At 33.8% G+C, this 10,984-nt stretch overlaps 1 protein-coding gene across 1 annotated transcript; it reads right to left on the bottom strand.

Annotated features, from left to right (window-relative positions):
- Positions 1-669: 669 nt before the first annotated feature.
- On the bottom strand, positions 670-8,214 carry LOC139858529 (DExH-box ATP-dependent RNA helicase DExH6-like). Its single transcript, XM_071847367.1, has 14 exons — positions 7,858-8,214; positions 7,651-7,741; positions 7,195-7,516; positions 7,006-7,080; positions 6,756-6,800; positions 6,596-6,686; positions 6,421-6,479; positions 6,172-6,333; positions 5,646-5,698; positions 5,521-5,554; positions 5,306-5,395; positions 4,229-5,212; positions 2,675-3,763; positions 670-1,413 (listed from the first exon to the last, which is right to left on the bottom strand). The coding sequence occupies exons 1-14, from the start codon at positions 8,006-8,008 to the stop codon at positions 955-957; spliced, it is 3,705 nt and encodes a 1,234-aa protein (XP_071703468.1). The 5' UTR covers positions 8,009-8,214; the 3' UTR covers positions 670-954.
- Between the last annotated feature and the right edge of the window lie 2,770 nt (positions 8,215-10,984).

The raw sequence follows: 10,984 nt of genomic DNA, 5'->3' as shown, positions 1-10,984 counted from the left end.
ATCAATGTCAAATATCATGCTATTCGTGATGTTCAACAACAATCTTAAGGAGGAGTGTTAATGTATCTAAGATTGTTATTAGACATTTGTCTTATGTTATGTAAACTTTGTTACTAAGAAAACTTAGCTATTAAGTTTTCTTAGCTATTAAGTATTCTTAGTCATTAAGTATTCTTAGTCTAAGTATTCTTAGCTATTAAGTTTTCTTAATTATCAAGTATTCTATAAAGAATACTTAGATATTTTAGTTTTCTTACTAGTTAAGAAATTATCGGTATTCGTGATACTTACCTCTTAAGATTTCTTAAAGATTAAGTAAGTCACTTTTTGTAAGTCTATAAATAGGAGTGTAATCAAGAGTTGGAAAATATAACCAACCTTCAAATTATATCTATTCTATACTTTCATTATGTATTCTAAACTACTTAATAAACAAAGTCTTGCTATTTTAATCTTTAGCAAAAAAGTCTTGCTACCTTAATCTTTCAAGTATAGATTTCTCTATTCCTGAACATTTACACGATCAACCCACAACATATCGGGATACTCCCAATACAGGCTCGTTCACTTGGTTCCGTTGGTGTGCAAACAGTCCCACAAATATACCTCAAGAGTCTAGGTTGTTATGACTGACTACAATTAATCAATAAGTAAATCAAGTGCAAGACATCCTTAAAAACTTGATCTGTAGATAAACAGCAGTATGTTCCAAAATAGTACATATAAGTTCAAATTGTCATTGCAATATGTTATAAAAAGGTTGAGTAACATGAGTGTGTACCAAAAGCCATAACACTAAGGAGTTCACATTATGTGTAATACATCTTACCTTTCATATTAGATACCAACTTTAACCTCCGTTCGTTCCCAAACAACGTTGCCCTATCGCCAGATCAGCTCGAAGATTCACCAATCGCGATGCCGACTAAAGTTTCCCAAAAAAAAAAAAAAAATTTAACCTCTGCTTGCACGATGCCGTTTATAAGAGTCTCCTTGTGGGGCGTAATGCCCGTAAGAAGCCGGATATTCATGTTGGTACTGTTGTGCTGAACTAGACGTATGGTGGGGATTATATCTGAATCGCTGGCCCATATGAAAACTTTTTGGTGCCGAGTTAGATACATGCTGATGGGCATGATGTTTGAATCGGCCCATCTCGGCCCTATTATGATTTTTGGTGTAATCTTGTGACCCTAAAAGTGATCTAAGAAAGCTATTTGTATTCTTGAACTGCCCTTTGTTTGCATCACTACCCGGCTCGCCAATATCGGTTTCTCTAACCATAGACGTCAAGTAGTCGACTGATTCAAGTGGTGCGTTGATCCCCGATAGGCCATCGTAAGATAGTACGTTCGATATTGCGTGTATTGAGGCTGCAAGAAGTTCCGGAAGATCTTTCCCCGGGTGCGTGATCTGAAGAATATATAAATGAAACAACAAATTAACAGCTTTTACATTAAATAAGCATCCATTTTCCATACATATATCATAAGCCATCTTCACCTTATTTTGACTATATAGACTCATACACGCACAATTAATAGCCAATGAACAGGTAATAACCGAAAATTTTGAATTTTGTTGCTTTTTTACTCTTGTCATTTCATCGAACACTTGGTGTGCATGCGTATTTTTTGGAACAATGGGTTTAACAAGAGAAATAGCTTGCCCGCTACGCTGGGCGAAAATTACCAAATCGTCCAATATTCATATTTAAAATGAACATTTTTTACTGTATCAAATTACATTTTCATAAATAATTAACATATAACTCGTTAAAATGTTACTCATTAAAATTAAGATAAAAATTATTTAGTTGCAAATAAAAATGAAGTATCAAATATCAAACATATTTGCTATGTATGTTTTCTGATGTTGTGATAACAAAAATTTTTAACCTGTAGTATATACGTAGTATATACTCCGAAATCAATAATATAGTCGTAAACATTTTTTGACCAAAAAGTTCACCTAAGAGTTTGCGGAAACCAATAATATAGTCGCCTACAATTTTTGACCAAAGAATTCACCCTTAGAGCTACAAAAAAGTATATACTCCGAATCAATAATATAGTCGTGTACAATTCTTGACAAGCAAATTCATAGAAAACAATAATATAGTCAGCTACGATTTTTTATAATATGGTCGGCTACGAATTTTTTTTCAAAGAATTCACCTTTAGAGGGGGAAAAAAAATTTGAAAGTTGAACAGTGAAATTGGGCCAATGGGGGGCCTTCATTCCGGGGGTCAATAGATATAAGGTAATAACACATGATGTGTATAAGTATTGTTAGTAAATAGTAGATGTATGTAGTGATCTTGCCATGTCAAACAACAGAACACTTGATAGTTATTCAGCAACTAATAGAGGTTTGACCTAAGTCAAACTCAATATATACTAGGGGTGTTTGGATGTGCATTTCGTAAAAGGGTATATGAGTAGTAATAATCAGCATCAAATAATCGGCTGTAAAAAATGGTTCGTTGGAGATGGTATATGCATGTATTTTACTTGTTTAAAGTTGTAATAATCAGTTGTTTGAGTGTTTAAATAAATAAAATGATCCAACCAAGGTTGCAAAAATCAGTATTCGGGAGTACTCTGCAACTCGGAGAGTACTCGGATGTTAGGATGTTGACCAAGTTTGACTTTGACCAAGAAGAATACGTACCTTGAACATGATCGCAGCAGACAACCGTTCTCTCAAACAGTAAATCTGAGCAACATCCAAAGCTGTTGACCGAAACAAAAGCCACCTATCTGCAATGACTTTGACTATATTCTGAGGATCAGACATAATTTTATCTTCACGTTTCATCACCATTTCCTGTTCCTCATCACTACCTTCATACGCTGACTCACCATCATCATTATCATCATCATCCTCCTCGTCATCGCTGACATCATCATCGATAGGAGCCACCGCAATCTCGGTAGCAAGTAATAATAAAGGAAGCGGGCCCACAATACTACAATTCTTAATAAGCAATCCCGCATCTCCACGTGTTATCTCATCGTATATAACCAAAGGATGAGCGTCTTTTTTCTTGAATCTTAACTTAGAATTAACCGACTGAGGGTGTAACCGAACTTTATCGTTGTTAGCATTTTCTATAATAAACCGTTGTGCATTCTTTTTAGGCGAATGCAACTTTCCCACCATAGGATATAAACCGGCAACAAGGACCGCATGAATTATTCCGATATCTTGAGCGTTTTCGTTAAACCGAGACGAACTTTCCGGAATAAACCCGTTCCGATGAAGTTCGTTTTGAAGTTGCTTACGCATTCCCGATAGCATCGTCATAATTCCTCCCGACACGAAATATTGCGAACAAAACCGAGCATCTTGACCTCTCAATTTCGCGTTTTTCCAGCATTCGAAAGCTGCGATTACAGCTAACTGATCACCGTGGCCACCGTATAAAGAAGCCAACTCACATTTAGCATCGAATGCTTTCTTTTTTTGATTGGGTAGCATCGGAAGGGTGAACGGGTCTCGGTAGTCGTTAGCGCAAGCTAAAGTCAATGCTGGGTCAAGACAGTCCATAGATATAGCAAAAAGAAGCATCTTGCTGGTTAACGGATGAACCGGGATCGAGCCAAGTTTCTCCCCAAGCTCTGTAAGTTCCTCATTGGCTGATAACGCCCCTATATCTTGAAGAACTGTAATCGCGTTATGTATGGATTCAGAAACCGGGGGATCTAATGTTTTTTTCAAAAAATCTTCAATTTTGCAACTTGGGTCAAGAAGCTTCACCTATTAGAGAGGCAATAAATAAATACATTAGTTCATAATGAACCCAGTATGAAGCTAGGAATACTAATTTTTTTAAAAATATATATATAAGATGAGAGGGTAGGGTAACGGGTCAAAACGGGTAATTTTTGGTATATGGGTCAAAGGGGTCCATGCTGTGTTAAGTAAAAACATTTTTTGTCCACTTTCAGATTTTTTTTTTTTTTTTAAAACAACAAATCATTAATGTGTTAATTCTAATTAATAAACAAAATAAGAACAACGATAATCAGAATCTTTAAATGAGAACAATTTATGTAGTGCGTAGTAAAATAGAACTTGGGAGACTATGAACCATTTGACCCGTTTGAGATTAAACACATCCCAAATCGACCCTTTCATAAGTAAATGGGTCAAAATCGCCACCTCTACATGGAGTATCTATCATATGCAACTAATAGTGTTCATGTTATAGGCGATGAATACCTGCAAACATAGTTCTTCAATAGGTGTTCTCTTAATCTCGGGCACTTGAAATTCTGGCAACGAAGCTGCCCGAAGTTTCGAATAAAGATGATAACATATGCCAGCCTGGCACCGCCCTGCTCGTCCTTCTCGCTGTTTCGCACTCGCTTTCGAAATCCATGATGACTGAAGAGTCGAAACCTTGTTATACGGGTCATAACTTTTTTCTTTCATCCTTCCACTATCGATTACGAAAACAACATCGTCAATTGTGACCGCAGTTTCCGCTATATTTGTCGAAAGAATAATTTTCCGGCAACCATGCGGTGGCCTTTTGAATACTTTCTTTTGCTCGATAGATGGGACCATCGAATGAAGAGCTAATATCATAAACTTAGAAGAATCTTTAAATAAATTACTCGAACTTAATTTATCTCGTGCTTTATTTATATCATCCCACCCCGCTAGAAAAACAAGAATAGCTCCGTCTTCAGATTCGGTACATATTTTTCTTAGTAATTTCTCTATAAGGATAACGTCAATAAATTCGGGATTAACATCTCGCAAGTATCTATCGAGTAAAACTTTTTCTTCTTTTGAATCCACAGTTGTTGTGTTTATATGTTTTCTTAAAATTTCGGAAGCTTCATTTTGGTTCTCGTGTTCGGCCCATGCAAGTGCCGTTTTTCCTTCGTTATCTTGTAAATGACAGTTGGCACCAATCGAAAGGAGCATGCACATATCACCGATTCTTCCTTTTCCAGCGAAGACCATTAATGGTGTGACACCTGTCGCAGAATGTTGATAATTTAGAACACTGGTTCTTTCGGCAGTTGAAACCAAATCCAAGAGAGAATCAAACTCGTCATTTGACCAGGCTACCGTAATTGCCTCGTCAAGGGCAAGTACATAATCTTCGGTTAATTCGGAATCATTATCGACATTAGCTTTTGTTGACTTTGAATTTACAAGCAGAAGTACGTCTTCAAGATAAAGCCGTTTAACCTAAAGCATGCATGCAAAAATTCAAAAAAAAAAAGAAAAAGAAACTCGGATGTAAATTTAAATAAAATGGTTCAGGGTATAGAAGCAAATTACATCATAAGTGAACCCAGGGACACGTATAATTGGACAGCCTCCAAAGTACTGAGAAAACCGTTCAGCATCCAGTGTCGCACTCATCAATACCTTTAAGTATAACATGTAGTCAATTATTTGAAATCTTCGGTTTTAGTTTTCAGTGAACCACGAAGTTTATTAAAATACATATACATATACATATTAATTATATAAGAGCAAGTATTTGTACTAACCACACGTAAATGAGGATACAAAGGAAGCATATCTCTGCAAAACGAAACATATATACAAACACAGCTTCTCAATAGGCATGTAAGATAATCGCAACTAAAGTTCCATATTAGATGTAAAAAAATACCTGACGATTGTTAGCATAAAATCAGAGAATCGGTCCCGTTCATGAATCTCATCCTACAAAATTATGTACCTCCACGTCAATTATACCATGATAAAAAATGTAACTCATGTTGAGACGGGAACGAATCAGGCGTTGACCAACTCTGACTTATGATAACACATAATTTAAAGATATATACATAATACATATTAAAATATTTTAGAACATATTTTTTGTACCTCCACATATTTTTAAGATTTTTGTAGATATTAATAATTTTGAGCCAACTTTGACCCAACATTTTAGCGTTGAGCCGTTGACCAACTTTTTAGGCGATTTTGGGGAAAGTCGGACGGGCTACTCCCCAAACCAACGTGTCTGATGACTCAACCGACTTTTACAGCAATGAAATAAGAAAAAAGTTTACTTTGCATACTAGCATAAAAAACAGATAAATTACATGTACCAAAAAAATGGTCGATAAATCATCTATTACATGAATATTGATTGATATATTTACAAGACATATTTAACTAAAAATGCATACCACGATGATGTGAGTGATGTCGGGAAACGAATCCTTCACCGATTTTACCGAGGCTTCTCTTTGGTACCTACTGTTACCCGCTTTAACTAAGACCCTCAACAAGACCCCGTTTGTGCAAAATACAATCGACGAATGTCTTCCTCCTTTGTTCTCCAACCTGATCTAGGGTTTCACAGCATAAATGACGTAAGAATAATCAACAAACAGTGGCGCAAAATTACAGTATTCAGCAACAAACAACATATATACCTTGTATCCAACACTGTCTCCGATATTTTCACCTCTTTCTTGTGATATTCTTTCGGCAACTAGACATTAACATATCATAGATATAAACAAATATATAAACCTAGAAAAAATATAAACGTAATCGATTACATGTTTTATAAGATTATACTTGCATAACGAGGTCCCAGTTGAATACCTGATATTGCAGAGATCCTTCGAGGTTGGGTACAGACTATTTTACATGCTTCACCTTTACCCCACATATAATCCATCAAATATTGAGGCACCTAAACACAAACTTATATTAAAGAATCATACATTTTATCATTTACATAAACATAGAAAAGAATGACAACCTGTGTAGTCTTTCCGCATCCTGTTTCACCCGATATGAGAACTACCTGCGGCATGGTACACGTATCATATATACCGTCTCATATATTACATATACATACATATACATATATAATATATGTATATATAATGTGACATTAGAAAAAGTCATAAGTGTGAGAAATAGGCTAATAGCCTCCCATACTCATTTCAATTTTATAGCCAAAAATAGTATAAACATAGCATATGTAATACACCAGTAGATAGTGAAACCTGATGAGATTCTATTGTTGATGTAATAACGTCTTTAAAAGATGCAATTGGAAGTTTAGCCCTATCTTCCGTAATCTGCAAAGTAAAAATATAAATACGAGTCGAGTCAACTAAGAGCTAAAGACAACGTCTTCTATACTAATAACATTTAAAAAAAAAAAAAACCCTTAAAAGTGTTGCTTAAAAAACCTGTTTCAACTTGGGGTCAGACTGCATTCGAGCAACGACCGATTCAAGCTTCTTAGCAATATCAGCTTTTTTCATTAACGGTTTGCAAAGCATATCATCCGTCTTTCTTCCTTTGTTATCGTTATTCTTTTTAGACGTAGACGCAACGTTTTCGCCCTCCTCATGATTGCCAGGAGGATAAGCAGAAAAAAAGTCTTGTAAAACGACTTTTCCCTCTTCCGAAAACGAAAAAGAAGTGAGACTGTTCTTCTTCACTTTGTTATTATTCGATTTTCCTTTTTTCTTGTAAATCGAAACCCGTCTTGCATTCCCTTTCCTAGACCTAAACAAACTCATTTTCATTAAAAAAGAACTAATCTTGATTCTTCAATCAAATGCATTCACTCACAATAACAATTGATCATAATTTCAAATAAAGCAAAGGCTTTTGTAATCGAAATTATAAATAAAACTCACCCAGAACTTGCAGACTTAAAACCCATTTTGATACACAGCTTGTGAACCTCAGCACGATCAAACTTTGAAAGGTTGGCATCAAATGTATACACTGACATATACAAATTACAATAAAAGTTATTACCTTTAAGCATATATGTATCTAAATTAGTAAATTAGAATATAAAACTATCAATTTGAATAAAAAAAGGATGTGATTATACTGACCATCATCATTGGAAGCCCTAAAATCCTCAAGAACTTGACGGATATGAATTCGAGTGGATTCAGCAACCGAAGGATTTTTGTGAAATTGTTGTTGTGTAGCAGCGGCTCTTTTATGCCTTCTTTTGTTTGAAGAAGTTGAAGGATGCACCATTTTCAATCTTGATTAATTAAGATTACGCTTTATTTAATGAGAAGATGATAATGGTAATATGTGATTGCTGGTTGTGGGTGTGTATTTGTTTTTGGATATTCGATTGTTGTACGTTTGAAACCCTATTCGGTTTAGACGTTTTGTACTCTGACCTAATCAATCTATCAAAATATTCGACACAGATGGCATCTGTCCAAATTGTTTTGAGATTGACGCTCTCTGTTTGGAAAATAAAAAAGATTTATGTTCCGTAATTTTTATATCACTGGAATGGAATTATTCATATACAGTACCACACAACGTTGCAAAAATTGAAACTCGAAAAAAAAACTCGGCCCAATAATTTTTGGGAGTTTTCGAAAAGTTTGGTAAGAAATCGGTGGTTGACTAACGTTAACTTTTTAAAATAGCTATAAACAAGCATTTATATAATTTTTTATGATACATAATATAATATACAGCTACAAAAATAATATTGACCGAGAAATTAATCGAGAAATTTAATAAATCGGATATTGACCGAGAAACTGAATAAATTGTCCGTTGACCGAGAGCTTGATAGCCTGATGAATCCGAGTTATCGTCGAGAACTCCCTGATTTTTTTTCGATTTTTGCAACCTTGACCATATGCATCGTATAATGTTACACTGTACAATCATTTTATGTAAGCCAATTTTAATTGTTGTATAGATAGATAGATAAATTTCGATAAGAGAATCATTTTTACTACATCTACTATAACTGTGCATTAACAAATTATACAATATAATATGTTAATGTATAATTTATGATGAATGTGACGATGGATATCACCACCCTTTTGATAATCTTCGAATCACTCCACCTTTTTTGTACAAATTTTGATAATCTGCCTATCACTTCAAATTTTATTTTATTATATAGAGTACGGATGGAAGTGTATTATCTTTCATAATATACGTGTATTATCTTATTAATATAAAAATGGTCATTTTTCCTTTCTTTCACTTCCTCTTAGATTTTTATTATGTATTTAAGTATATCTTTTATTATGAAGACACACAACGGAAAACACATATCCCCATCACAAAATAGTTCGCCATAATATTTAAACTAACAATCTCAAAATTGATGAGTTACCTCAATACCAATGCACCAAGGGCCGTTTATTAAGTATATTCGGCGCTTTTTGTTAGATTTAAATAATTCAAAGATTATAATGATCAGTTTATGTATATGAACTTGTATTTATGTAATCTGAATAATTTTTTTACATTTACAAGTGTTGTTTATATAAACTAAAGTCCCTAACAGCTAATTCTATTTTGGGTTTGGATCCAATTAAGTTTAGAACCCCCTTTTACAATAATGGAAAAGAGCTGTTTCTTTGTGCAAGTTTGCATCCGTTGAACTTGTGACCAATGCAGTCTTGTGATCTCTATATCGGGAAATGATGATGTCAACAACTTCTGATCCTAAAGTCAAATTACCAAATATGGTAATTTGACTTTCGTTGACTGCTTTGTTGTTGCGTGATTCTAACACCCCCTCAAGTTGAATAGTGGGGTTTCCAATATCCAACTTGACATGAAACTTCACTGAAGAGTCTTCCGTTGACTGATTTGGTGAGGATGTCGGCTAGCCGATCTTCTGATCCGATTGATCGAAGAGAAATAATTTCCCCATCTAAATTTTCTCTGATAAAGTGTCTGTCAATTTCAACATGTTTTGTTCTGTCATGTTGAACTGGATTTTCTAAAATGGCAATGGCTGCTTCATTGTCGCAGAAAATTTGAGTAGATTCTTTTGGTGAGAATCCGATTTCAGTTCATAGTTTTCGAATCCATAATGCCTCAACTACTCCCTTTGTTATCCCTCTAAATTCTGATTTGGCACTTAACAAAGAGACGACTTTTGTTTCTTACTTCTCCATGCAACTAGGTTTCCTCCAATTATTGTAAATAAACCTGATGTAGATTTCCTATCTCCCTTTCTCCAGCCCAACTTGCATCAGTATAGATTTGTGTTTCAAGGTGTCCATTCTTTTTGAACATAACTCCATGACCGGCAGTTTTCTTAAGTTATCTAATGATCCTCATTACAGCTTTCATATGATGAACTTGTGGTTGATGCATAAACTGAATCATGACTCCAACTGCATGTGCTATATCTGCTCGGGTGTGGGCAAGATAAATAAGTTTTCCTACTATTCTTTGGTATTTCCCTTTATCAGTGAATTCAGCATCGTCTTTCTTGTATAGCTTTTGATTTGGAATCATTGGAGTTTCGGCTGGTTTGTTGTCGATCATCCATGTTGGCAAATAAATATTGCCTGTTGGGATCGTAGAACTTCAATCCCTAAGAAGTATTTTAGTCTACCTAAATATTTCATTTCAAATTATTTAAATAAATTTGTTTTTAGATTAAAATTTTTTCATTATCATTTCCCGTTATTATCATATCGTCAACATAAATTATTAACCATGTGATTAAATTATTTCTTTGTTTTAAAAAAAGAGTATTGTAATAACCCTACTTTTTTCGTCACTTCCGTTAACTGTCTGCTAATTGTTTTAACGGTGATGTGACGATCCGGAAATTTCCGACCAAATTTAAACTTAATCTTTATATGGTTTCGACATGATAAGAAAAGTCTATTAAATTGAATTTCAAAATTTTTGAACTATTTTATGAAATCATTTGACCTTCGACCAGTTCCGATAATTCACGAACAATTAATTGTAACTTGATATGTATATATATATATATATATATATATATATATATATAATAATTGGAAATATAATTTTTAATATTGTATGTTGTTGTTACTAAAATTTATTTATGTAAAGTAAAAAAAATAGAATATTATAATGATTATTATTTAAAAAATATCTATATATATAAATAAAGTGTATTGAATATATATATACATATATATATATATATATATATATATATATATATATATATATATATATATATATATATATATA

Source organism: Rutidosis leptorrhynchoides, chromosome 7, assembly GCF_046630445.1.
Source record: "Rutidosis leptorrhynchoides isolate AG116_Rl617_1_P2 chromosome 7, CSIRO_AGI_Rlap_v1, whole genome shotgun sequence".
Classification (NCBI taxonomy): domain Eukaryota; kingdom Viridiplantae; phylum Streptophyta; class Magnoliopsida; order Asterales; family Asteraceae; genus Rutidosis; species Rutidosis leptorrhynchoides.
Note: the sequence above shows the minus strand (reverse complement) of the source record. Positions and strands in the feature narration are given on the sequence as shown.